General features: G+C 38.8%; 2 protein-coding genes and 1 pseudogene across 3 annotated transcripts; all 3 read right to left on the bottom strand.

Annotated features, from left to right (window-relative positions):
- Nucleotides 1-1,861: 1,861 nt before the first annotated feature.
- Nucleotides 1,862-7,425, bottom strand: LOC306861833 (cytochrome P450 2K1-like; annotated as a pseudogene). The gene is made up of 8 exons: nt 7,222-7,425; nt 6,970-7,132; nt 6,717-6,866; nt 6,489-6,638; nt 6,214-6,389; nt 5,869-6,022; nt 2,334-2,507; nt 1,862-2,217 (listed from the first exon to the last, which is right to left on the bottom strand). The product of its transcript is annotated as a cytochrome P450 2K1-like (transcript).
- A 3,873-nt stretch (nt 7,426-11,298) lies between these two features.
- On the bottom strand, nt 11,299-15,526 carry LOC306861824 (cytochrome P450 2K1-like). Its single transcript, XM_079404311.1, has 9 exons — nt 15,176-15,526; nt 14,932-15,094; nt 14,312-14,461; nt 14,073-14,233; nt 13,760-13,939; nt 13,427-13,568; nt 13,139-13,323; nt 12,903-13,044; nt 11,299-12,169 (listed from the first exon to the last, which is right to left on the bottom strand). Exons 1-9 carry the CDS (start codon nt 15,377-15,379, stop codon nt 11,982-11,984), a joined length of 1,515 nt encoding a protein of 504 aa, XP_079260437.1. The 5' UTR covers nt 15,380-15,526; the 3' UTR covers nt 11,299-11,981.
- Nucleotides 15,527-19,193: 3,667 nt separating this feature from the next.
- On the bottom strand, nt 19,194-26,832 carry LOC306861806 (cytochrome P450 2K1-like). The gene is made up of 9 exons (XM_079404292.1): nt 26,600-26,832; nt 26,347-26,509; nt 25,671-25,820; nt 25,432-25,592; nt 24,528-24,707; nt 24,235-24,376; nt 23,973-24,157; nt 23,736-23,877; nt 19,194-20,140 (listed from the first exon to the last, which is right to left on the bottom strand). Exons 1-9 carry the CDS (start codon nt 26,801-26,803, stop codon nt 19,956-19,958), a joined length of 1,512 nt encoding a protein of 503 aa, XP_079260418.1. The 5' UTR covers nt 26,804-26,832; the 3' UTR covers nt 19,194-19,955.
- Nucleotides 26,833-27,873: the final 1,041 nt, after the last annotated feature.

The following is a 27,873-nucleotide window of genomic DNA, read 5'->3' on the forward strand; positions in this document are numbered from 1 at the left end:
TCTCTTTCTTATGATGGAGTCATGAACACTGACCTTAACTGAGGCAAGTGAGGCCTGCAGTTCTTTAAATGTTGTTGTGGGGTCTTTTGTGACCTCTTGGATGAGTCATCGCTGCGCTCTTGGGGTAATTTTGGTCGGCTGGCCACTCCTGGGAAGGTTCACTACTGTTCCATGTTTTCGCCATTTGTGGATAATGGCTCTCACTGTGGTTCGCTGGAGTCCCAAAGCTTTAGAAATGGCTTTAAAACCTTTTCCAGACTGATAGATCTCAATTACTTTTTTTCTCATTTGTTCCTGAATTTCTTTGGATCTCAACATGCTGTGTAGCTTTTGAGGATCTTTTGGTCTACTTCACTTTGTCAGGCAGGTCCTATTTAAGTGATTTCTTGATTGCGAACAGGTGTGGCAGTAATCAGGCCTGGGTGTGGCTAGAGAAACTGAACTCAGGTGGGATAAACCACAGTTATGTTTTAACATAGGATTTTGTTTTCCCTTCATAAAAAAACCTTCATTTAAAAACTGCATGTTGTGTTTACTTGTGTTATCTTTGATTAATATTTAAATTTGTTTGATGATCTGAAACATTAAAGTGTGACAAACATGCAATAAAATAAAAAATCAGGAAGGGGGCCAACACTTTTTCACACCACTGTATATCTCCAAAACATGAACTCAAGCCAAAGTCTAACTAGTGTACTATTCATGCTTCAATTGGACAACTGTTCACCTACAGAGTCAGAGTTGACCTACATACGTGCATGTGAGGTGTTGACCTGAATAAAATGATCTTCATGGTTGACGGGCAATAGACAGACAGACAGAGAAACAGACAGACAGGATGCACGTTTTGTAGGTTAATATTAACTTAATCTAGCACTATATTTGTTTTGTGTTCAAAGTTTCCTGTTACTGTTCAACGTGCAGGGACACATCATTGTTTGTTTTTGCTTTGTAAGAGTTTATGCATGGCATAAATTCTTGTCCATATACCTCTTGTCCATAAACGCACTTCTTAGAGAGCAAGAGAAAAAGAAAAAAGACACCCCTCTCATATTTTTATGAAAATAATAAGTTGCATGCTGTTGAACATGTTTTAATTACTTACATTAATTAACACTATACATGTGTGTTATCAATTAAACACTGCGTAAAAATGCGTGTTTCCGGACTGTGCACTTCAGCGCACAAACCTGTAAACGGCACGTTTCCGGCAGTTTCAGATAAAAAAACGTTTGTCTCGACAAACTTTAAGTTGGCTTGAGAAAGCTGGACCAGAAAGTTTGAAAAATTACAGAGATAGATAGATAGATAGATAGATAGATAGATAGATAGATAGATAGATAGATAGATAGATAGATAGATAGATAGATAGATAGATAGATAGATAGATAGATAGATGCTAAGGACCTCAGAGTGGTAGGGTGTTGCTATATGGTTGTGAGGGTACGTGGAGTGGTTGCTATGATGGTTGCTAGGGTACTTGGGGTGGTTGCTAGGGTACCTGGGGCGGCTACTAGGGTACCAGGGGTGGTTGCTAAGGTGTTGCTATGTGGTAGCTAAGTTGCTCTGGATTGTTGCTAGGGTGTAGCTATATGGTTGCGAGGGTACGTGGAGTGGTTGCTATGACGGTTGCTAGGGTGTTGCAAGGGTACCTGTTGGAACAAATGAACAAATACAACATGTACCTGCTGCTCAAGATAGGTTATGCAAAAATAACAGAAGTGAAAAGTCAGAGGGGATTGTTTCTTATCAGGTTTTTGAAGTTATTTGCATGCTTACATTTTGTGCATTTACTCAGATCAAGTAAAATCATGCCAATTTTTATTTCAAATTAGGTTAAGTATGTTTTCATTGTCAAGTATCAGGAGCGTCTGATCGCACACAATTTGTGTGGTGAAGGATTTAAAGTCACTCCAACTATTCCTTTGAGATCCAGATCATCTCCAGACACTCCTGGTGGAGTTGTGAAGCAGTAGCTCTGAAGAAGGGAGGTGAAGAACAAGAAGAGCTCTATCCTGGCCAAACTATCTCCAAGACAAACCCTGCGTCCTGAGAGAAAGGAAAAATATGTTTCATTACAATTCAAATGTTTATTTATTCAAACACTGGGTGTTTAAGTTTAAAAAGTACCTGCAGAAAAGTGTAAAAGCTGTTTGGTTTTTCCCATTCACTTGGATCCTTCAAAACAGACGTCAGCAGAGGAACTACAGTGGTACCCTAGAAAATGGACAAAAAAAAAAACTAAAAAACTAAAATGAACATCAAACTGGAGCACTTGGAGACACTTGGAGATTTTATTTTCACTTGGTTATTAAAATATTTATTCTTCTGAACTTTTCGATAAAATATCCATTAAAGGTAACATCACAGCTGGTCATATGAGGGAGATTCATGGGTACAATATTAGCCATTCTCTGGGTTTCATGGATCACAGCATCTGTATATGGTCATTTCTTTCTGTCTTCCACCACTGGCTGACATCCACCGATCACTCTGTCAATCTCCTCCTGAAACAGTGACAAAATCCGCGATAGACGATATAAGCATTCAAAGCTTGCAGTTAGTTTGATGTCAAATTGTACTTCATCTTCTCATCAAACTTTCTGTCCAATCAAATGCTTTCTAGAATTTGAAGTGCCCACCGCCTACACTATAAATAGACGCTGCAGCCATGGCTGAAATAGGTCACTTGTTCACAGAATTAGTATTTTATGTACGGTGAACGGCACGTAGTGCACTACAGGGGACAGGGAACAATTCAGAGTGTAAATATGCTTTCTATTGACAGAGTCTGGTTTCGCGTTGTCATGTTAACCCAGGACTGTCCAAACTCGGTCCTGGAGGGCCGGTGTCCTGCAGAGTTTAGCTCCAACTTGCCTCAAAACACCTGCTGGGAAGTTTCTAGTATGCTTAGTAAGAGCTTGATTAGCTGCTTCAGGTGTGTTTAATTTGGGTTGGAGCTAAACTCTGCAGGACACCGGCCCTCCAGGATAGCACAAAGCGGATCACATGAGCGAGTCGACGCAGACCAGAAAACGTATCAGACCTACAGTATTTGAATTCTACACAGAATGCTGTATTTTATAGCAATATGGGTGAGATTGTGGGTGTCATACCCTGTCAAATGCGGCTTTACGGAGTTCAATGGCTCTGAACAGGCCTGTGTTCAGCCCCGACAAAACGTTTATTAAACGGAAACGGTGGTTGCAACTATGGCAGCTGAGAAGGCCGTTCTTTGTGTTTTGAACATCCCAATCGAGTGAAGGGATTTGTGGAAACTGTGGTTCCTAATTATTGTGATCCAACATTTGCCTCGCATTTCAGGATGAAAAGACATTTCAGGTGGAGGATAATCCACTTCTTACCTCCGAGACTGTGTTATGATCTATATGACTTTATTATTTTTATTGTGAGTATTAGGCTTATAATTATTGCTGATCACTGTTGTTGTGGTATGATATTGTAATATTTACCATTATATAATCAGAGGAGCATAGAAAGGTTTATGAAAGTGTCACTCCACAATACAGTAGCAAAATATATAAATATGTATAGTATTTTTATGTTAAATTAATCAGTGTCTAAGGAAAGGATATGGACCAGAAGACATTGCAATTACTACATGATATTTAGACAGACTTAAAGAAGGTCCAGATCTATACTTGTGCTCTTATTATTTCAGTTATTTTGCCTTTAATGTAAATAAACATGTGCAAACAATATACTTGCTCTTGTGAATTTATTTGATTATTTATAGATAATTTTATCTTGTAAATTTGATGTTAATTACATTTACTTACAATCATGTTGATATGCTATGTTACTATAAAACTCTTATGACAAATATGTCTTCAAATATCTTCAATTGTTGCCTTTACCGAGCTGCAGCGGACACATTTGTAAACGACTTCACTTGGGCCCATTGTGCAAGCTGTCTCTTTAATACCGCGTGCTTTATATACACGTTGCTGCTGATTGGGCTGGGTGTGTCAAAAACGTATCTCAAACCTCATTGCACACCGTTTCCAGGAAACATGTCGTTCAAGCTGGAAACCGTAGTAAAACGTTGTGCACCGGTGTGAGCCTGAACGTGCCCCAGCTCTAGCCCAAGCTGTGATAAAAACGAAAGCTATTGGCTATTATAAAAAGGGGCAGGGCTGCTTGATATGTCCCGCCCTGTCTTCCTGTTTCAGTTAAAATGATGTCAACACATAGAATAATGCTGCGTGTTTCAAAGCATTTCAGGGGACCTTTAATAGCCAACCAGTGCAATAATATAATTCCGTAGCATAATTTGCCAAATGTTCCGCCCCTCATTGGAGAAAAATCACATTCAAAAAGAAGGTGCGTGATGCTGTAATCAAAGCGATGATAGAAGTAGACCTAGAGGCATGACTTTCTTTTAGCCTAATTTTGACATTGTTTTTGTAATGTATTAATTATCACGGACTGTAATAAAAAAACAAGTAGTCATATCCTAATACTAAGAGTAAATACATTTGGTTCGAATAGCCTGGTATGGCAAGATGTCTTTTTTTTATATATTTAAACTTAGACCACATTATTAGATTACCTTTTGAGTTCATGAATACACATAAATGACAGCTTAATTATTATTTTTTTATTTTTTTATAATATTTTTAATAATATTATATTATATAATATTTTCTTTTTTAATATAATATATTATAATTTAATATAATATTTTTTATATAATTTTCTATACAATTTATTTGGCATTTTGTTTTTTTAATGTCATTTATTTGATAGTTATGTGTACATTATTTTATTTTAAATGGTAGAAAAACCTGTTTTTCACCTCAAAATAAAGCACTTTCCCTCTGTACATGGCTGTGGGGACGAGCAGTTTTGTGGTGCTTGGAATTCTTTATAATTAATTAAAAACAAAAATTGCCACAGTGATGGCTCAAGGAGGTGTAATTGCTCAAATTATATATATAGAGAGAGAGTAACCTAGTGTTTTTCAAGTGTAATATTTAAGGCTAAAATGGACATTTCCATAGAATGACCCCTATATATTTTAGGCTATAAATATGTGGCTATGTTACAGCTCCCCTTTGAAGCTCTTGTGTTTTTCTCCTTTTCCATCTCTCCAATCCTATTCTGCTCACAGGTGATTGGAGATGAGTTTTGTTCCCACTTATGTTGCAGTTTGCTGATTTTTGTAAACTAGCTTCTGTTTTTGCTTTTCAGATAAAAGAGTGGTTTCAGTTTAAGATGCTGCAGGCTCATTTATTGGTAATAAATAATTATATTAATATATTCATGATAATAAATCATCCCAAAAAATACTGGGCTTGTTTTGGAACCTACGGTGGCTTATTTGTCTCGCGAGGGCTCTAAGAACGGTCAGGTACGGTTCCAGTTGTATTTCCATGAGAACCTGGTACGGCACGATTACAAACCGTTCTCGGCCCAGAATGCTCGGCACGGTTAGACAACCATGCTGAGCCGTGCTGGTAGAGTGCGTGTGCGGACGTCAGGATCTGTCTCTTGTCTGTTGCCTGGCTGCTATTTCTCAGTAGCTTGCTAAGCACGCTATTTTGTGCAATGTAAACACAAATTAGAAATAAAATCTAAAGACATTTCTGATCATCCTCCATAAAGCGGTGGTTATTTACACCTCATATCATATGTAAACACTTGTGTTACCACGACAGCATTCCAAAGAGATCCGTTATCAGCCCCGCAGTGGAAAATGTACGTACCGGCTCGGCGCAGCGCGGAATGGAACGGTTATGAAAAGAGAACCATTCAGTACAATGGTGGAAATGCGGCTATTGTAATGCATTGCTTTTAAAATTAACTTTCCCCAACACTGTTCAGAGGAAAAACTCTTGACGTTACAGTGTTTTTACCCTGTATATGAGGGTATTTGGCCATGAGCATCAAACCCCAGCGTAGAGTTGTTTCCTGTGGTGTCAGTACCAGCTACAAAGAGATTTCCCACCGTCATGAGAAGATTATCATGGTGAAAATGTGAGTCCTTCTTGCCCGATTGCTGACAAGTACAAACCCACAAAACAAAACAAAAATAATTTTTACTAATATAAGGAGGGGGAAAAATGTTACAAAGTACTTCATTATAATTCATTCAAAATTCTCAACTAAACTTGTACATGATTCAGTTTAATCATCAGAGCTGCTGATCGCTTTCTATGTCTGTATTTCTACGCCACATGGTACCTGTACCTCTTCACTCTGTTTACGGATGAGAAAGGAGTGGACAAACCCTCTACGGTCGTGTGGATTCAGCGTCTCCTGCAGTCCAGCGATCAACTTCACAATTTGTGCTCTATTTTTCAACAAATTCCTTACAATAATCCTTTTGCTGTTCAGGAACAGACCCATGGAAATATGTTGTATAGCTTATGAGAAGAGAAAGATATGAATGCATTAATGATTTTAAGAATCATTTCAAAGTCACCGCATAATTTCTGGTTAATATATAGATCACACTTCCATACCATCATAGATGCCGATCCACTAACACGAACATTTTCATTTGCTCTGTCGACCATGAGGGTCTGTGTATTCAAATCTGCTGCCGTACATGATAGATGAGATGATGTTTGACACAGCGTAGTTCACAGGCTGTGTCGTGTCGAAGGGTTTCCCTGTGAAGAGGAAATAAACAGTCTCTCAATGGATCTTATAAACTAAGAGCATGATTCCATGTGTGTCTCAGTGTGTACCTTCAAACTTATCAAACTCTCCTTTCAGATACTCAATTTCCTCTATGATTTTCTCTTCAACTCCTTTCTTGCCCATCCCAAGATCCCGCAGGTTGCTGAGAGCGAAGCGTCGCATCTCTTTCCAGCTTTCTCCATTGGAAAAGAGGATCCCTGATCAACACAAAACCATCAGACCATGAGCCTAGTAACTAGAAATGATAAAGTCCTAATAAACCATATAAGGACTCAACACAAAGCATTTAGTTATTCTTACCATGACCATCATTAAGTATCCTAAAACCAGGTGTAATATCTCGCTCTCCAAACTCATCTGCATAGTTCTCAAGAGCATCTTTAATGGTTTTGTGTCCAACTAATACCACAACTTTTTAAGGTCCCAAAAACACCTGGAATATGTTCCCGTAGGTTTTGGAGAGCTGGAGAACACAGAGAAAAACATTTACAAACAAATCTCAAAATGTTAGGTTACTATTACTGTTTAAATGTGTTTAAGTCAAGTTCTCACCTTACAAAGGCTGTCAAAGGGTCTCGTGAGGTCAAGGGTCAACAGATTCCCCAGCAGCGGCAGAGGTTTGGGTCCCGGTGGCTCTTTCCCTTTTTTCTTATATTTGTACTCTGAGGAAAGCCGATATAAGACCAATAACAATAGCAAAGCACCCAGTAACGAAACTGTGATGGGAAAGTACAGCAGGGACTCAACAACAGCCATTTTTCAGTGCGGCACAGATGCTCTGCTGCATTCAAACCCTTGTAATATGTGCATATGGGAGGAACCTCAAGTAAATCCAGGGAGAATTTAGCATTCAAAACCATAGTAACCATGAGAATAGTTGCATCAGCATCTTGGTACATGGCACTATTTAGTGAATCTATGAATGTAAAATGTGAGTATTAATGCCATAAAAGCAAGTATGTAACAAAAAAAATAGACATATAAAACACCTTTTATATCATATAGAGGTAATTTAATTCAAACAAACTTTGTATTTACTACCATTGACATAGTTTTCAGGAATAGTTTATTCACGATGATATAAACATTTTCTCACGGCACAATCAAATATAAAGCATAACTCTGATTCTGCTCATTTACTTTCCTCCTAGACTTCATCCACAATTTGTATTAATCAATCTATTCTAGACTAATCACACAGCTTTGAGATTTTTTTCATGTTAGTGCTTTTATACTTTTCCCTAATAGTTTGTTAACGATTTAGTTTTTCATCATCTTACGATGTCGGGTAGAGGAAGATAAGGTCAGTATCAGAAATGATCATGATTATATGTTGACGCAATGGAAGTGTGTGTCGAAGCTAATAAGCGTCTCTTCGAGGAAAGTAGTGCTGAGAATCTTCTGTTACTCCCAGCAAAGCGCACATTACGAAGAAAGTACATCCTGATGATAAGGAAGACATTTCTAATGTGGATATACTCGAGGCTATTTACTCCCTCAGTGAAAGATTTGACAAGCAGGAAGAGAAGTTGGAGGAGTTGACAAGAAAAATGGAAGAAAACTGTAGCGTGATTTCTGAAATGAAGGGAGAGATGAAAGTTCACAAACAGAAGGCAGCTGAATTGGAACGGGAGCTTTTGCTTTCATTGAGGGAAAGCACTTTTTCCATGATGATAAAGATTCTGAAAAAGGGAAATGTTGATGTTTGATAGACTCTTTTTGTCTTGCAAGTTTATTCTTCAGATCTCTTTTCTGACTGTTCAGTGACATTTTCTGTTTCAGTGGGGTACGGTTTCACTAAAATCTCATTTATCTTTTTGTTCGTTGAATGCAAGGGGACTAAAGGACAAAGTAAAACGCAAAGGTATATTTTTGTTTTGTAAGGGGGAGAAGACTCATTTTGTTTTTCTACAAGAGACTCATTCCACAGAATAAGAAAATGCAGTGGGGAGACACAGTTTTGTTCAGTCATGGCTCCAGTCGTTCAGCAGGTGTCGCCATATGCCTTAACATCTGCCCTGGGAAGGTTGGGACTTTTTAGTCTGATGCTCATGGACATTGGCTTACAGCTGTGGTTAACTGTGAAGGTATTTTGGTTATTTTAGTTAATGTTTATGGTTCTAACAATAGTGGGCAAAACAAGATTTTGTTGTCTAATATTACAGAGGCTGTTGCACAGGTTAAATCGAAATTTCAGACAAATTCGGTACTAATTGGAGGTGATTTTAATTTGGCTCCCGATGAGTGGCTGGACAGATCTCCTTCTAGTTTTACAAGCCACCATTTCAATAACATTATTCAGGATTTGTGCCATTTAAATTCCCTTACAGATATATGCAGGGTCAATCATCCTAATGCTAGTGAGTTCTCTTGGGTCAAACCTAATGATCCTCTAAATCACGGATAGATTTTTGTCTCATTGCTGAGGAATATTCTGAGTTTGCTACTAATGTTTCCATTTCTGCTGCGCCCTTGACAGATCATTGTCTGATTTCATTAACTTTGACTCCAGCAATCAAACATACCATTAAGAAGGACTATTGGAAGTTTAATGCAGGATCAAGTTTTTTGTTGTCAAATAAGAAATTTGGTTAGTGAGATTAAAAATGACTTCTCTTTACTAGCGGGATTAAATGGGAGTATTTTCAATTTAAAACAAGGGAAGTTTCGATTCGGGCTGCTAAACAAAAATACAGAGATTTGAAGCAGAGGGAGCTGGAGTTAATTCAAGAAATGAATGCATGTTGTAATACACAAGAAATGACTCAAGATGTTGAAAAGTTACTCTCTCTTCAAGCTAAATTAGGCAGTATGTATCTAATGAAAGTACAAGGAGCTTTTGTAAGGTCTCGTGCAAAATGGATGGAGGAAGGAGAGAAGAATACGGCTTATTTTTGTCAATTAGAAAAGAGGAGACAGCAAAGTAATGCAATTCATAGTTTATTTATTAATGATGTGGTAGTTACAGATCCAAAATTATTATCTGAGGAAATATACTCATTTCATAGTAATATTTACTCTTCATCATACTCTGAAAATAATTCTTCTTAAAAATAATTTCTTGAAAAGGTAAAAGATTTTATCCCACAGATTGATATTGAGTGATGGAGACCTGAGATTAGAGGAACTTGATTATGCTATTAAAAAAATGCATTTGGGTAAATCTCCTGGTCAGGATGGTTTGACCAATATGTTTTACAAATTCTTCTGGGAGGATATTAAAGATTTGTTATTTAAAGCTTTAAAGGAGTGTTTTGAAGCTAAAGCACAATAAAAGTATCATAAAAGTGATTCATCAACTGTATGAGTACAATACTCCAGGACATTTGAACCCAAACAATACCTTAAATAACAGTTTCAAATAACGTTAAATAATACAACTTGTATAATGTTTAATAAAACATTGTTTCAAATATCTGCATATTTACTTGTTTAGCATTATAAATGTCGTGGGGAAGTCGTGGCATAATGGTTAGAGAGTCGGACTCGTAATCCAAAGGTTGCGGGTTCGAGTCTTGGGCCGGCAGGAATTGTAGGTGGAGGGAGTGAATGTCCAGCGCTCTCTCCACCCTCAATACCACGACTGAGGTGCCCTTGAGCAAGGCACCGAACCCCCAACTGCTCCCCGGGCGCCGCAGCATAAATGGCTGCCCACTGCTCCGGGTGTATGTTCACGGTGTGTGTGTGTTCACTGCTGTGTGTGTGCACGTTGGATGGGTTAAATGCAGAGCACGAATTCTGAGTATGGGTCATCATACTTGGCAGTACGTCACTTCACTTATATAACTTATAAGGGACTTTAAAATGCTAACTTTTTAGCATTTTGCCCATCAGATAATAACCTCCACCAGAATAACACTATAAACTAGGGTGAACTTTTATCTGCTATATATTTACTGAGTTTTAAAGTAAGATGTTATTACAGCCTTCAAGGTCACAAAGTCATATGTGAGAGAAGACAACAAAAATGTTTTTTATTATTATTATGTAATAATAATTATGTAATATTATTTTGTAATGAACTGAAATGAAAACTCTCTTCTATGCTTTAATATTGACATGTCAAAACACTATTGGTAGTTATCTTTTATATACTATAATCTGTACAATAACTTATTCAGACAAACACAAATCCTGTTACCACGAAGTTCATAAATGTATCTCTCACCTCTGTCACACTTCAACCTGGAGTGACCTTAGACCTGCTTTCACAGACCTGAATAGGTGATATAACATTTCGTCAGAGGCTTTTTAGGACGTAAAACCACTGGTAAAATAACTGTCAATCAAATCAGCTCTCAATGGGCCACAGATCTGTTATGAGGGTCTCTGAGGGGTTAAAAGCAAAAATAAAATGCAACCATAGTTGTGCACATTTAGGATAACTCCATGTCTCAGCAGAAAACACTTCCAATATCTTTTGAAGTTGATGTTAAAGGTTGTGTTTCAAAACTCTATAGTATTCTTTTAAAAATAATATTAAAGTAATATTAATGCTGAATTTCTTTGAGGTCAGTTTCACTAGTCGATAAGTTAGATATACAGTTGCACCAAGACCACAACTTGGGACCCAAAAACACTTGGACTGTCATTATAAAGTGAGCCAACAAAAACTTTTTTTTTTTGTTTGCCTAAAAGGATATTTTATTTGTGAAGTGAAAATCGTGAGGTTTTTTTTTTTTTTTTTTTAATGCTAAAGTGCAAGGATAAAGGAGCAAACTACAATTAACACCACAACAACAGCGAAAAAAATGTATGGACAGATGTCAAATAATGCTAAATTATTGTAATTATCAAAAAAGAAGTCAAGTAAGCTAAATATCTCAAAGTAAATAAAGTTGTAATTATTTCATAAAACTGTGTTTTGTTTATTCAAAAAAACTGCTCGTTGACTGTATAAATCATAATTATGGCATAAAAAGTTGAAATTAGTCATAATAAAAAGTGCCACTGTCTGCTTTTTATGCCTGCTCTGTGAAAGAGCGCTTTGTGAGAGGTCTCTATTGTACTTAATTTACATCCAAATTATAATAACTTTTTAGTTCTCCAAACAATTAGTAACAACATTCAATGAATAGCAATCTAGCAAATAGCCTCAAAATGTTTTGTTTGGCCTATTACAACTTTTTATTTGTCTGAGACATTTTACAGAAGGTCAAAAGTGGTTGGTTTCACACTTTGCTTAATATTTACATATATACATTTACTCAAAAGAATAAGTAATAAAGTGCAGAAATCATCCAACTCATACTGAAACAAGCTGAGATGCTTGGTTTCCGTAATCTTTTAAGGACTGCTGATATCTTCATCATTCAGGAGCGTCTGATCGCACACAGCTTATGTGGGGACGGATTCAAAGTTATTCCTACTACTCCTTTGAGATCCAGATCATCTCCAGACACTCCTGGTGGAGTTGTGAAGCGGTAGCTCTGAAGAAGGGAGGTGAAGAACAAGAAGAGCTCCATCCTGGCCAAACTCTCTCCTAGACAAACCCTGCGTCCTGTGTGTGTGAGAGAGAAGCAGTTGAATGGTCTGTTGAGTTTAAAATGCTGTCTATTTAGGCAGCATGCTAGGTTTTGGAACAGAGCTAATGGGAGCTGGTGCTCTATTGTAGTATACATAGTGCAATAGAGTATTGTGTTCGCATTGAAAAAGTACACTTTAAATACCCAGATGGTGCACAATGAAAAATGAAGTGTGAAATGTTGGACACTTCATGCACTCAACTGTTGCGGCTTTAATTACGAAATGGAGGGGGAGGGGCTATCAGACTCCGATTACGAATGACAAACAAAATAACTGTATATAATTGATACACTACACAGTTGAGTACAGTGCATAAGTACAGTGTATAATACATAGTGTACAGTGCATCATTTGGGACACAGCATTTTTCAGTAATGTAGCAATGTGTTAAGAACTGCTTACACAGAAATCACTTTAAAACCAAACAGCTTCCCGTTGGTCAGTGTGGCAAATTTGGGTGAACTTTAATGTGAGTGAAATCTGCATGGAGAAGTCATGCATGTGGATATCTATTGAAATGAATGGATTTCACCTGCAAAATTTTGCAGAGCTAGAATATACTTTTGGCCAGATTTGCAGTCAATGGTAGTTGCTAAAGGTCAGAGCCAGTTGGTTATGTATTTGGACAGCTGGTTGGTAATGTATGATGGGCACAGATACTTTTTTCTTTAGCTTTTTTTTAATCTTATGCTGAAGTTTCACTGTACCTGCAGAAAAGGGTATGAAAGCATCTCTCTTGACAAACTGGCCCTTCTCATCAAGGAAGTGTTCTGGGTAATAGCTGTTTGGTTTCTCCCATTCGTTTGGATCCTTCAAAACAGACGTCAGCAGAGGAACAACAGTGGTGCCCTAGAAAATGGAGAAAAGACCAAAACCTTGATATCTTGAACGATGCACATGGTAACTTTTCCAGGCCTTATACATATTCATTAATCTGACTGACCTTCTTGATGAAGTATCCATTGAAGGTAACATCACAGCTGGTTACGTGTGGTAGACTCAAGGGTACTATGTTTGCCAGTCTTTGAGTTTCATGGATCACAGCATCTGTATATGGTAATTTCTTTCTGTCTTCCACCACTGGCTGACGTCCACCGATCACTCTGTCAATCTCCTCCTGAACGCGATCTGCACACAAATGCAATACATATGTTCCTTTGCACTAAAATAAATAAACTGAGGGAAAAAATTCAGCATTGAGGGAAAACTCTTGACGTTACAGTGTTTTTACCCTGTATATGAGGGTATTTGGCCATAAGCATCAAACCCCAGCGTAGAGTCGTTCCTGTGGTGTCAGTACCGGCTACAAAGAGATTTGTCACCGACATCATAAGATTCTCCTCATGAAAATATGAGTCCTTCTTGCTGGATTTCTGTCAAATGAAATCCACAAAATGAATATCTATTTCCTTTACCAACATAATACGATTAAAATCTTTTTCGAAATTACAAGTGCTTGATTGAATAAACTCAAAAAAAAGATTTTGAGAAAATCGCAGATTTTCATCTGTCCCCTGAATATTTTGATTACTACAGTAAAGGGGATCATTGAAAAATTGCATACCTCGTCATTCTGTTTGCGGATGAGAAAGGAGTCAACAAATCCTCTGCGGTCGTGTGAATTCAGAGTCTCCTGAAGCGCATTGATCAACTTCGTCATCTGTTCTCTACTTTGGATAATATTGTCTACAATAATCCTTTTGTTTTTCAGGAACGGACCCAACCATGGAAATATGTTGTAGAGCTAGAAATGGACACAAGAGAGACTGATTTTGTCTGAAATGCACTTTCAAAATGGGTGCCTTGTTTGTAAATAATAGATTTTGTAGTATCTGTGGACAAAATACAGTTTTGGTTAACATATTTATTATACTCACCATCATAGAAATTGATCCACCAACCCGAACGTTTTCATTTGCTCTGTCGACCATTGCAGTGAATTGAGGGTCTGTGTATTCAAATCTGCTGCCGTACACGATAGATGAGATGATGTTTGACACAGCGTAGTTCACAGGCTGTGTCGTGTCGAAGGGTTTCCCTGTGAAGAGGAAATAAACAGTCTCTCAATGGATCTTATAAACTAAGAGCATGATTCCATGTGTGTCTCAGTGTGTACCTTCAAACTTATCAAACTCTCCTTTCAGATACTCAATTTCCTCTATGATTTTCTCTTCACTTCCTTTCTTGCCCATCCCAAGATCCCGCAAGTTGCTGAGAGCGAAGCGTCGCATCTCTTTCCAGTTCTCTCCATTGGAAAACAGGATGCCTGATCAACACAAAACCATCTGACAATGAGTCTGCAGCAACACAGCAGAGAATGATTATGCAATGAGTAGACTATCCTTGGACCTTTTGGACATATACAGTGTTACACTGATTAAAAGCATTGTATGGAAGGTTAGTAAATGATTAATCTGTTGGCAAATCAATTTATATGCTACTTTAAAAAAAAGTGGATGTGTACACATACTGCCAACACATTTATGTTCAAATAACATGTAAAAGTGCATTTCGCATCCGATGACCCCTTTAAAGTGGCTGTTTCCAACCAAATGATGTATTCATTCATCAATGAAAATCTTTTTTTTGTTGTTGTTGTTGTCATACACAGAGTATATTTGATTGACTTGGAAAGGCAATAGAGATCTGAAAGCTTGTGCAAGAGTTTTGTTTTGCAAAATTTCAAGCATTTTCAGTTTGTACATTCCTTTGAGGTGGAAAAAAGAAGAATACTACCATGCTCATCATTCATTATCCTGAAACCATGTCCAATATCTCTGTCGCCAAACTCTTCTGCGTGGTTAACAAGAGCTTCTTTGACAGTTTTGTATCCAACTAGGACCACAGTTTTTCTGGGACCCAAAAACACTTGGAATATGTTCCCATAGGTTTTGGAGAGCTGGAGAACACAGAAAGACATTTACCAACATCTCTCAAAATATTAGGCTACTATTATTTTTAAAATCTATCAAATTCTCACCTCAAAAAAGGTGTCAAAGGCTCTTGTGAGGTCAAGGGTCAGCAGGTTCCCCACCAGTGGCAGTGGTTTGGGTCCTGGTGGCTCTTTCCCTTCTTTCTGAGATTTGGATCCAGAAGAAACCCAGTACAAAACCAGAAGCAACAGCAAGGCTCCCAGTAATGTACCTGTGCTGGAAAACTGCAGCAGCGACTCAATAACAGTCATTTTCTCTCTGAGCTCCCCAACTGATGCACTCACACATTTATAGCAGCTGTGTAAGGGAGGGACTTTGTGTAATCCTTATATAAAAAAAGAAAAAAAAAGTCCATTAGAGGAAAGGGGTTGGCGCAATTGCATCAGCATGTATGTCACTCTCTTTGGTGAATCATTAATCTTCTTCAGCCCATTAATCTGAGACGGGAACATTATTCAAGCAATAAAGCAATAGAAGCCAAGTCAACTTTAACACAATCTTAGGACCAACATTATTACACTTAATTAGGCCAAGTATTATTTTTTAATTGTTACACATGATTAAAATGTGATTTTTGGTTTATACATTGGATAAATATTAATGTGTTTAATTGACAACAAATAATGACACTGCTCCGGGTGTGTGTTCACGGTGTGTGTGTGTTCACTTTGGATGGGATAAATGCAGAGCACGAATTCCGAGTATGGGTCACCATACTTGGCCGTATGTCACATCACGTCACTTTCACAATGAGCAAGTCTGACTGTGACCCACAGAGATACTGTGACCTATCAAAAAAATCAAACTTCAAACCAGCATAACCTCATATATTGTGCTTCGATGAGCAACACCAATCTTAACTCCAAGATATGTTTGACTTTATGAACCTATATTATTTATTTTGTTTATATTAAAACTTTATAATAATTCAATTAGACAGATATTGGAAATAAAGAAAATTTTTCAGCATTGCGAATGACTCCTGCTGTGGAGCATCCCAGGACCACAGACTTTTCTGTGAGAGGAGGTCACGCAGGGGCTTTGTTTTCTCGGCTAGCTCTGGAATGAATTTCCCTAGTTGGTTCATCATTCCCAGAAAGCTGCGTACCTCAGACACATTAGTAGGTTCATGCATATTTTGAACCACAGCCAGTTTGTCCAGGTCCGGCTGTAACCCAGCTGAAGACAACCTGTGTCCTAGAAACTTGACTTCTGTCTTTGCAAATTCACATTTCTTTTTGTTAAGCATCAAACCAGCATTTTGGTGATTCCTTAATGCTGCATCTAGTCTGATGTAATATTCCTCGAAAGATCTTCCAAAAAATTAGAAATGTCATCCATGTGACAAACGACTCCCTCCAAAATCTGACACATTCTTATTTGGAACAATTCTGGAGCACTGGAGATCCCAAATGGAAGCCTTTTGAAAGAATAACGCCCAAATGGCGTAATAAAGGTAGTCAACTGTTGGGACTCTTTGTCCAAACGGACCTGCCAAAATCCAGAATTGGCATCTAACTTTGTGAAGATTTTTGCCCTGCATAACTGGCCTAGTGTGTGGTGCACTGAAGGCAAAATAAACTTCTCTCACCTAACAGCATTGTTCAATTTTGTTAGATCAACACAAATTCTCACAGTGTTGTCAGGCTTGAGTACTGGAACCATCCCAGAACACCAGTCGCTGGGTCCCTCAACCTTCTGGATGATGTCGAGCTTCTCCATCCTAGATAACACTTCCTTGACTTTATCCATTAAAGGTACTGGGATCTGTCTTGCTACATTAACAGAATATGGTGTTGCACTGGGATGTAACATGATACTGTATTCCTTTTTCAGCTCACCTAAGCCTGTGAAGAGTTCTGGATATTTACCCATTCATCACATTCTGTCATGTTATCCAGTCTAGTGATGAGGTTAAGCCTTTCAATGGCATGTCTGCCCAAGAGTGGTGTGAAGAGATCTTTGACCACATAGATGTCTTCCTCTATATTTTTTTCATTTTTGGAAATGGTGGCAGAAAATACCCCTTTCACATCTAGAACATGCCTCCCTGGTCCCATCAGTGTTTTCCTTAGGCCAGTGTTTTTATTTGCGGTTAGTAGTGTGAAGACTGATTCCGGTATCGCTGTGACGTCTGCCCCAGTGTCCATTTTCACTTTTACTGGCTGCTCCAAGATCTGAACAGTCATGCACCAGCCTTGTGTATTTGAATCTATGGCTCCAAGGAAGGCTTGTCCTCCGTCTGAATCACAGTCCTCATTAACCTCATGAAGCACATGAATGGCATTGGCTCATATAATGGCCTGTTCTATTGCATTGGTGACACACAGCATCTTTGGCTGGGCAGAGATCCTTTACATGATATGGTGTTTTTCCACATCTTATGCAGTGTGATTTCTTTGATTTATCTTTACGGTTTTTCTGGAAACTTGGCCAATTTCTTCCCTTTTCTGACTTGTTTGGCTTTTTGGACGAATCCTGCCTGTATTTCTCTTTGTGTACTGCCTCTATTTTTAGGTCTTCGTCCTCCTCCTGCCTAAGTTCAGCCTGCTGTTTTCTCACCGTTTCACTCTGTCTGGCCATAGTTATGGCTTTCTCCAATGTTAGGTTTGCATGCAGTTGAAGACGCTCTGACAGTTTGGTGTCTTTTAATCCGACAACAAATCTGTCTCTAATAAGTTCATCTCTCAGAGTTTCAAAAGCACAGCGTTCTATGTAGTAATAAAATCATTAATTGGTTCATCTGGCTCGTGCTTTCTGGAGTTAAACTTTGCTCTCTCATAGATCACATTTATCTTGTCAGTGAAGTATTCTTTGAATTTGTTCTGCACAGTTCCACGCTGTTCTGTAGTCATGGCCAATCCACACAAAATGTCATCAGCTTTGTCTCCCATACAGTAAATCAGTATGTTAACTTGGTGCAAATCAGATGCTTGTGCCAGGTTGCTTGAAACTCTGAACCTTTCAAATCGACTGAGCCATCTTTCAAAGTCATTTGGCTTTGTAAAATCATCAGATTTGATATGACGAAACGGGTGCTGGTGATTCATCTATTTGCTTTGTGGTTTATCCCCACCCCCCCCCCCCCCTCCCCCTTTTTCAACCCTTTTCAAACTTTGGCGTTTAAATCAGTCTCCAAATTCATAATATGCTTCTATGAAGGCCTCACTGCCTTCTGCAAGCACCCCAGTCAGCCCTTCCCCGCTCGTTACTTACGATGCAGTGGGTAAACACATGGTGATCCGCTTGCTGCACACACTTTTTTTTCCGGTAGGAAACAGCATAAACTATGCTTTACTTTGACGTTTACTTCTCCTGCGGTGCTTATGAAGTTATTTGGCAGCTATGAGTTGCTGGAGACAGTTCTAGCCACTTGTGACACCATGTTGTGTTGCCGTGTATAAGGAGACACCGATCACCAGCGTAGCAGGTACCTAACTGAACTTTATTGGCCTCTCTCCCCCTCACTCAGGGGCGTGGCTCACTCAGTAGCAATCTCACCAATCAGATATCACAACAATGTGTAGCCCATTTTGAGCCCATGCACACATTTCCCATTAATTACCCAACTGGGAACCACATGGGGAGCCCACCTGGGTTCACCCATGTGGGTCCTAGCTGGATCACCCAAGTGGGCCCCAAATAAGATGCCCATTTTGAGTCCATGCCCACTCTGTACCCCTGTAGCCCATGTGAAACCCATGTGGGCCCCACATTCACATATTTGCTGGGACAGTTCATGAGTGCATCTCTAACCTCTGTCACACTTCAACCTGGAGTGACTTCAGACCTGATTAGGCAATATTTCATCATGTACACTAGCTAGCCCTGTCAATCAAATCAGCTCTCATATAGGTCACAGATCTGTTATGAGGGTCTCTAATGGTATTAAATGCCAAAATAACATGCAACTGATCATATAATTGTTCACAAGTTAGAATAACTCAACGTCTAAGCAGAAAACACTTCCAATATCTTTTGAAGTTGATGTAAGGGCAATCAAACTCTTTTGTGTAAATTGTCACGTCACAATAAAGGAGCCATTCATCACCACCGACAAAAAAACAGTGTTGCCTTAAAACATTTTATTTGTGCGGTAAAATACATGTAAAAAAAAAATAATAATAATAATAGGAATTACACCACAACAAAAGTGAATGAATTTATGGACAGACGTCGAATAAAGCATGTTATCAGCAAAGAGAGAAGTCCAGTATGTTCATTTATTTGAGCGTTCACGCTTTTCTCTACATTTGAATAATAATCTAGTGGCTAGCCTCAAAATGTTTCATTTCTATTGAAGCTCTTATATTTGAAGTTTTATAAAACAAAGAGTGGCTTTAAAGTCGTGACGTATTGTCAAGTATGGTGACCCATACTCGAAATTGGTGCTCTGCGTTTAACCCATCCAAGTGCACACACACAGCAGTGAGTAGTGAACAAATGCACACACACACACACACACCGTGAACACACACCCGGAGCAGTGGGCAGCCATGCTGCAGCGCCCGGGGAGCAATTGGGGGTTCGGTGCCTTGCTCAAGGGCACCTCAGTCGTGGTATTGAGGGTGGAGAGAGCGCTGTACATTCACCCCCCCACCTACAATCCCTGCCGGCCGAGGACTCGAACCCACAACCTTTCGATTACGAGTCCGACTCTCTAACCATTAGGCCACGACTTCCCCACTTCCTTTACACACATCATTCATTATTTAGGCTATATTCACTCAGAAGAATAGCCTACCATAAAAAAAAAAAATCACCCAAAATCTACTACAACGAGGTGAGTTTTGTTTCTGTGTTTTCTGTTCATATTTTCTTGAATCATTAGCGTCTGTTGGCACACAGCTTATGTGGGGACGGATTCAAAGTTATTCCTACTACTCCTTTGAGATCCAGATCATCTCCAGACACTCCTGGTGGAGTTGTGAAGCGGTAGTTCTGAAGAAGGGAGGTGAAGAACAAGAAGAGCTCCATCCTGGCCAAACTCTCTCCAAGACAAACCCTGCGTCCTGTGTGTGCGTGAGAGAGAGAGAGAGAGAGAGAGAGAGAGTGTGTGAGTGAGAGAAAGAGAGAGAGAGAGATTCTAACAACGCTTGTCAATGTCTAAATGATTGCGGTAACCAATCATATCAAAGACGGCAGGCTTTACAAAGGACGAGCGCGAACTCTATCACAACGCTTTTAAAGGTTAAGAGAGACGTAACTACCTAAACATTTAATATTTGCTCATATCTGACAACATTTCACAATTGAAATGTTAAACGGTTGATTGATGTGCGCATGCGCAGTAAGCCCCAGTAGGAAAATCTGACGAGTAGGATAAAATGTAAGGACACCGGCAATAATATCCAGTAACGCAAACCACTCGATATTCAGTTAGGCTGGTTTAAAGCGATTCATGAAGTCATAATTTAATGTGATGAGACAACAAACATTAGGAGGCCATTTATTTAGCTACGATTAAAGCTTTGACTAAAAAAAACCCTAAACACACTGCACGATTTTCGGCTGTCCCAGACGATTGGCATCGTGAAACAACCGTGGCCAATCAGAAATCGCCGCGATTGCTTCACGACGCCAGTCTTTCGTCTGGGACAGCCAAGAATCGTGCAGTGTGTTTCGGGCTTAAAGTCGGCATGAAATCAAAATTGACGATTCTTATTTTTTGATGAAATACTGTGTTCATTATAAATGTATCCGTGCACTTCATTATTTTTTTTTAAAGTCATGTGCCCTTGTAATCTTTAATCAAAAACCTCCCCTCAAAACGACTCTTCTGGTCACGAGTAATGGCGCAACGGCAGAGCTAGCTGATGTGAGGGGTAAATGACAGGAGAAAAGCCTCCCAGTCACGAGAGAGTACGTTACCCTGAGAAGATATTCTGATATTACACATTACTCTTAGGACATCGCAAACTAATTTGTTTCATGAATATGACTTAACCTGAATCTGATGGAGGACGCGCTCAGTCATTCAGGTAGTCTCTCTCTCTCTCCCTATCGTGCGCGCGCGCTGTTTAATCATGTTTTGGGCTGTTGATCATGGTCGTCATCCATAATAAATAAAAACATTTATTCATGCTTGGGTGTCGGCGGTGAATCCAGTGGCGAGAAATCCCCCACCACTAACTGCAAACTGGCATTTCAGATCTGCCTCCATTTTGTTAGTAACGCCCCACTACCAACGATCCAATCAATTCCCGCCCCACTCATTTCAGATGCCATTTCACTTGGATATACGTCACAGCAGAGAAGAAAATAGTCGCAACTTCCGTTTCATGCTGACTTTAAGGCATATACTACACTACATGACTTTTGTCCAGTTTTTTTCTCCGATTTGAAGTCTGGAGAAGTTGAGGATATATAGTTGCCAAAAATCAGAACTAACTAGTCCTGTCTCAAATCAAGTTGGCTGAAGGTAGGTTGTAACTTGATTCTCAATAGACTTGGTGTATCAATGTCAAATGTAGGCCTATGGAAGGCTGTTACACATAAAAACAACATCTTGCCTGGTTATTCTTAAATAAGACATGACAATCCAAGTAATGACGTATGAAAGTCAAAATACTGGCAAAAATTCATAGTTATGACATTAAAAAATTAATTACAGATGACGTAGTATGTTGTCCATTGCCGTTGTACGTAATCATGTCACTGGAATTCGAGTGATCACTGTCCCAACGTGCAGGGAGTCAGGGAACTTACCAGTGACCGAATTCATGTACAGGTACATCTCAAAGAATTAGAATATCATGAAAAAGTTCATTTTTTCTTGTAACTTGTTTCAAAAAGTGAAACTTTCATATATTTTAGATTCATTACATGTAAAGTAAAACATTTCAAAAGTTATTTTGTTTTAATTTCGATGATTAGAGCTTACAGCTCATGAAAGTCAAAAATCAATATTTGAGTTTCAATTAATGACCATCCCTACAGAATAAATTCCAGGTATCTCTTGTTCTTTGAAAGCACAATAATGGGGAACACTGCTGACTTGGCAATGATCCAGAAGACGAACATTGATGCCCTCCACAAAGAGGGTAAGTCACAGAGGGTCATTACTGAAAGGTGTGGCTGTTTACAGAGTGCTGTATCAAAGCATATTAAATGCAAAGTTGACTGGAAGGAAGAATTTGGGTAGGAAAAGGTGCACAAGCAACAAGGATGATAATACCATCAAGCAAAGCTGATTCAAACACTTGGGAGAGCTTCACAAGGAGTGGACTGAAGCTGGAGTCAGTGCATCAAGAGTCACCATGCTCAGACGTCTTCAGGAAAAGGGCTACCAAGCCACTTCTGAACCAGAAACAGCGTCAGAAGCGTCTTACCTGGGCTGTGGAGTAAAAGAACTGAACTGTTGCTCAGTGGTCCAAAGACCTCTTTTCAGATGAAAGTAAATTTAGCATTTCATTTGGAAATCAAGGTCCCAGAGTCTGGCGGAAGAGTGGAGAGGCACAGAATCCATGCTGCTTGAAGTCCAGTGTGAAGTTTCTACAGTCAGTGATGATTTGGGCTGCCATGTCATCTGCTGGTGTTGGTCCACTATGTTTTCTGAAGTCCACAGTCAATGCAGCCATCTACCAGGAAATTTTATAGCACTTCATGCTTCCTTCTGCTGACAAGCTTTATGGAGATGCTGATTTAATTTTCCAGCAGGACTTGGCACCTGCCCACACTGCCAAAGGTACCAAAAGCTGGTTCAATGACCATGGTGTTACTGTGCTTGATTGGCCAGCAAACTCGCCTGACCTGAACCCCATAGAGAATCTATGGGGTATTGTCAAGAGGAAGATGAGAGACACCAGACCCAACAATGCAGATGGCCTGAAGGCCGCTATCAAAGCAACCTGGGCTTCTATTACACCTGAGCAGTGCCACAGGCTGATTGCCTCCATGCCACGCCGGATTGATGCAGTAATTCATGCAAAAGGAGTATTGAGTGCATAGAAATGAACATACTTTTCAGAAGCCTGACATTTCTGTTTAAAATATCCTTTTTTTATTGATCTTATGTAATATTCTAATTTTCTGAGACACTGAATTTTGGGTTTTCGTGATCTATAAGCCATAATCATCAAAATTGCAAGAAATAAAGGCTTGAAATATTTCACTCTGTGTAATGAATCTATATAATATATGGGTTTCACTTTCTGAAATGAGTGACAAAAAGTATTGATCTTTTCATGATATTCTAATTTTTTTAGATGTACCTGTACACAATCTACTGATTCACAAGCTAGGGAGCTGATTGAGATGCACCCTTTATTCTTTTAACTTCCTCTAAATTCTTTAATCCAGTGGTCTCAAACTCAATTCCTGGAGGGCCACAGCTCTGCACAGTTTAGCTCCAACCAGCTCCAACTCACACCTGCTTGGAAGTTTCTAGTGATCCTGAAGAGCTTGATTAGCTGGATCAGGTGTGTTTGATTAGGGTTGGAGCTAAACTGTGCAGAGCTGTGGCCCTGCTCTGCACAGTTTAGTTTGAGACCAATGCTTTAATAATTTAATTATTTAAAATTTAAAAGACCATTACTACCTAAAATTGCTGTGGTCCCCTGAATATTCAAGACATGGTTTCGGCCTTGAGCTGACGTTTCACTGTACCTGCAGAAAAGGGCATGAAAGCATCTCTCTTGACGAACTGGCCCTTCTCATCAAGGAAGTGTTCTGGGTAAAAGCTGTTTGGTTTTTCCCATTCACTTGGATCCTTCAAAACAGACGTCAGCAGAGGAACAACAGTGGTGCCCTAGAAAATGGAGAAAAGACCAAAACCTTAATGTTAAAGACACAGATGGTATATTCGCTAGGCCTTATACATACATATTAATTCTTCTGACTGACCTTCTTGATGAAGTATCCATTGAAGGTAACATCACAGCTGGTTACGTGTGGTAGACTCAAGGGTACTATGTTTGCCAGTCTTTGAGTTTCATGAATCACAGCATCTGTATATGGTAATTTCTTTCTGTCTTCCACCACTGGTTGACGTCCACCGATCACTCTGTCAATCTCCTCCTGAACGCGATCTGCACACAAATACAAAACATCCTTTGGACACCATTGAATTGTAAAATTAGGAAAAACTCTTGACTTGACTTTTTACCCTGTATATGAGGGTATTTGGCCATAAGCATCAAACCCCAGCGTAGAGTCGTTCCTGTGGTGTCAGTACCAGCAACAAACAAATTTGTCACAGTCATCATAAGATTCTCCTGGTGAAAGTATGAGTCCTTCTTGCCGGATTTCTGTCGAAGGCAATCCACAAAAACACATTAAAATGAATAAACTACTAAACCTGAAATGAAAGTATACCTATTCAGATGATTTTCATTTTCAGTGTTGATTTACAATAAAGGGAATCATCCATGAAAATGCTAAAAAAAAAAAATGAAGTACCTCTTCGCTCTGTTTACGAATGAGAAAGGAGTCGACAAACCCTCTGCAGTCGTGTGTATTCAGAGTCTCCAGAAGCCCATTGATCAACTTCGTCATCTGTTGTCTATTTTGCAGAGTGTTGTGTTTAATAATATTTTTGTTCTTCAGGAACGGACCCAACCATGGAAATATGTTGTAAAACTACAAATGGACAATCAACGAGACAAAAAAGACGGAGTGACACATGTTCTCCAGAGATGCACTTTCAAAGGTAACTGTGGCAGGTTTTATGTCATTCAACAAAACAGTGGAGGCATATAGTATATTTACTTTGTTAATGCAAACTACATGGACAAAAGTATTGGAGCACCCCCTTCTAATGAACAGGTTAGACTACTTAAGTCATTTCCATGAGTACAAATTTTAATATTTAAGCATATAATGGCATTCTAGGGAATTGTTTGCTTGTAATTTTATAGCCCTACATTTAATTGATCTAATTGTAACTGTTCTCAAGTTATGATTTAGTATTCCAGTCAGAGCGATCTAGTTAACAATTGACTGAACTGCTCATGAGCTAAGAACAAGGACATCATTGGACCTTGAGTGTATGAACAACTGATGTTGCGAAAAGTTGCTAATGCCAAATTTTAGTATTGAGTATTGTAAATGATCACATTTAGATTATTATTGTCAATTATTAGTGAACTAAATCTGATGTAAAAAGGTGAGCTTTTTACGTTTGAGTACTTTATACAAAACTGCAAAACTGGTCCATATGTGTAAATAATACATTTTACAATGTCTGTTGTCAGTGGAAACCTTACAGGTTAACATAAATCATAATTACCTTGTTTGTAAATAATAGATTTTGTAGTATCTGTGGACAAAATACAGTTTTGGTTAACATATTTATTATACTCACCATCATAGAAATTGATCCAGCTACCCGAACATTTTCATTTGCTCTGTCGACCATTTCAGTGAATTGAGAGTCTGTGTATTCAAATCTGCTGCCGTACACGATAGATGAAATGATGTTTGACACAGCGTAGTTCACAGGCTGTGTCGTGTCGAAGGGTTTCCCTGTGAAGAGGAAATAAACAGTCTCTCAATGGATCTTATAAACTAAGAGAATGATTCCATGTGTGTCTCAGTGTGTACCTTCAAACTTATCAAACTCTCCTTTCAGATACTCAATTTCCTCTATGATTTTCTCTTCACTTCCTTTCTTGCCCATCCCAAAGTCCCGCAGGTTGCTGAGAGCGAAGCGTCGCATCTCTTTCCAGTTCTCTCCATTGGAAGAGATGATCCCTGATCAACACAAAACCATCAGACCATGAGCCTGCAGCAACACAGCAGAAAATGATTATGCAGGGAGTTAAACATATATTAACCTTAGACCTTTGGGACATATACAGTGTCAGCATGCATTTTATGGCAGAATAATAAGTGACAATTTCACAAATGACTGGTCATGAATTAATGGGTTACACATTCTGTCACCAAATATTGCTGGTAACCTAGCAGCACTTAACTCACTTAAGGCACAGCATGCACATTTTCAAGCCAACAGTCCCATAATTAAATGCATTTGAAGGGTTTTCATTATTAAAATGGTTGCTTCCCACCAAATTTTGAATACATCCTTATAATCAGCTCATATTTATGGGAAATGTAATGAAAATCTAATTTCTTTTAGTAGTCATACACATTTGAGTATATTTCATTGGCCCCAAAAGGCCATGAAGGTCTGAAAGTTTGGGCAACATTTTTGTCTTCTGAAATGTCTTGCATTTACATTTACATTCATTTGGGGAAGAAAAAAAAAGAATCCTACCATGCCCTTTGTTAATTATCCTGAAACTAGGTCTAATATCTCTTTCGCCAAACTCTTCTGCGTGGTTCACAAGAGCTTCTTTGACGGTTTTGTATCCAACTAGGACCACAGTTTTTTTGGGACCCAAAAACACTTGGAAAATGTCTCCATAGGTTTTGGAGAGCTGGAGAGCACAGAGAAAGACATTTACAAACAAATATCAAAATGTTAGGCTGCTTTTGCTACTTGAATGCATTTCAAGTCAAGTTCTCACCTCAAAAAAGGTGTCAAAGAGTCTTGTGAGGTCAAGGGTCAGCAGGTTCCCCACCAGTGGCAGTGGTTTGGGTCCTGGTGGCTCTTTCCCTTCTTTCTGAGATTTGGATCCAGAAGAAACCCAGTACAAAACCAGAAGCAACAGCAAGGCTCCCAGTAATGTACCTGTGCTGGAAAACTGCAGCAGCGACTCAATAACAGTCATTTTCTCTCTGAGCTCCCCAACTGATGCACTCACACATTTATAGCAGCTGTGTAAGGGAGGGACTTTGTGTGGTCCTAAACAAACAAACAAAAAGTCCATTAGAGGAAAGGGTTGACGCAATTGCAACAGCATTTGTGTTACTCTCTTTGGTGAATCATTAATCTTCTTCAGCCCATTAATCTGAGACGGGAACATTATTCAAGCAATAAAGCAATAGAAGCCAAGTCAACTTTAACACAATCTTAGGACCAACATTATTACACTTAATTAGGCCAAGTATTACTTTTTAATTGTTACACACGATTAAAATGTGATTTTTGGTTTATACATTGGATAAATATTAATGTTTAATTGACAGCAAATAATGAGCAAGTCTGACTGTGACCCACAGAGATACTGTGACCTATCAAAAAAATCAAACTTCAAACCAGCATAACCTCATATATTGTGCTTCGATGAGCAACACCAATCTTAACTCCAAGATATGTTTGACTTTATGAACCTTTATTATTTATTTTGTTTATATTAAAACTTTATAATAATTCAATTAGACACATATTGTAAATAAAGAACATTTGCACATATTTAAACGTTATTAAAACTGGAGATTTAAGGCTGGAGAGTATGTGATCGGTGGTTGTTGTACTGCAGGAACTGGGAAGAAACCAAATCTGAATCTGTCTGTCATATCTGTCACAGCACATGAGAAAGAGAATAAGGATGCCCCATAAAAGTATCACAAATATGACCCATATACTGTGTGTCTGCGATAATCCAGGCCATTTGAAGCCAAATGATGACTTAAAATAACAGTCACAAATAACAATAAATAATTTGACATTGCATGTTTAATGAAATGCTGTTTAAAATATTTGTATATTTACATTTAAATAATATGTTTAGCATTATGTAACAATGTCAGTTAACATGAAGTGATTAGATTATCTGTGAAAAGTGCTGTGTTGTGATATATTCATCTTGCCCATGAGACACCCCAGTCAACACACCCACGTGGGGCCCCATAGGGGTTGCAATTGGGCCGATATCTGGGGCCCAGCTAATTTTTTCCT

The sequence above is a fragment of the Barbus barbus genome (genome assembly GCF_936440315.1).
Source record: "Barbus barbus genome assembly, chromosome: 4".
Taxonomy (NCBI): Eukaryota; Metazoa; Chordata; class Actinopteri; order Cypriniformes; family Cyprinidae; genus Barbus; species Barbus barbus.

What these genes read in the sequence shown, in the direction of transcription:
- LOC306861824 (XM_079404311.1), bottom strand. Translation starts at nt 15,379, where the DNA reads ATGACTGTTATTGAGTCGCTGCTGCAGTTTTCCAGCACAGGTACATTA. An exon ending in GTGGATCAATTTCTATGATG is followed by an intron (nt 13,940 to 14,072) that starts GTGAGTATAATA and finishes GTCCATTTCTAG; the next exon opens with CTCTACAACATATTTCCATG. An exon ending in TTTCATACCCTTTTCTGCAG is followed by an intron (nt 12,170 to 12,902) that starts GTACAGTGAAAC and finishes TCACACACACAG; the next exon opens with GACGCAGGGTTTGTCTAGGA.
- LOC306861806 (XM_079404292.1), bottom strand. Translation starts at nt 26,803, where the DNA reads ATGACTGTTATTGAGTCGCTGCTGCAGTTTTCCAGCACAGGTACATTA. An exon ending in CTGGATCAATTTCTATGATG is followed by an intron (nt 24,708 to 25,431) that starts GTGAGTATAATA and finishes GTCCATTTGTAG; the next exon opens with TTTTACAACATATTTCCATG. An exon ending in TTTCATGCCCTTTTCTGCAG is followed by an intron (nt 20,141 to 23,735) that starts GTACAGTGAAAC and finishes ACGCACACACAG; the next exon opens with GACGCAGGGTTTGTCTTGGA.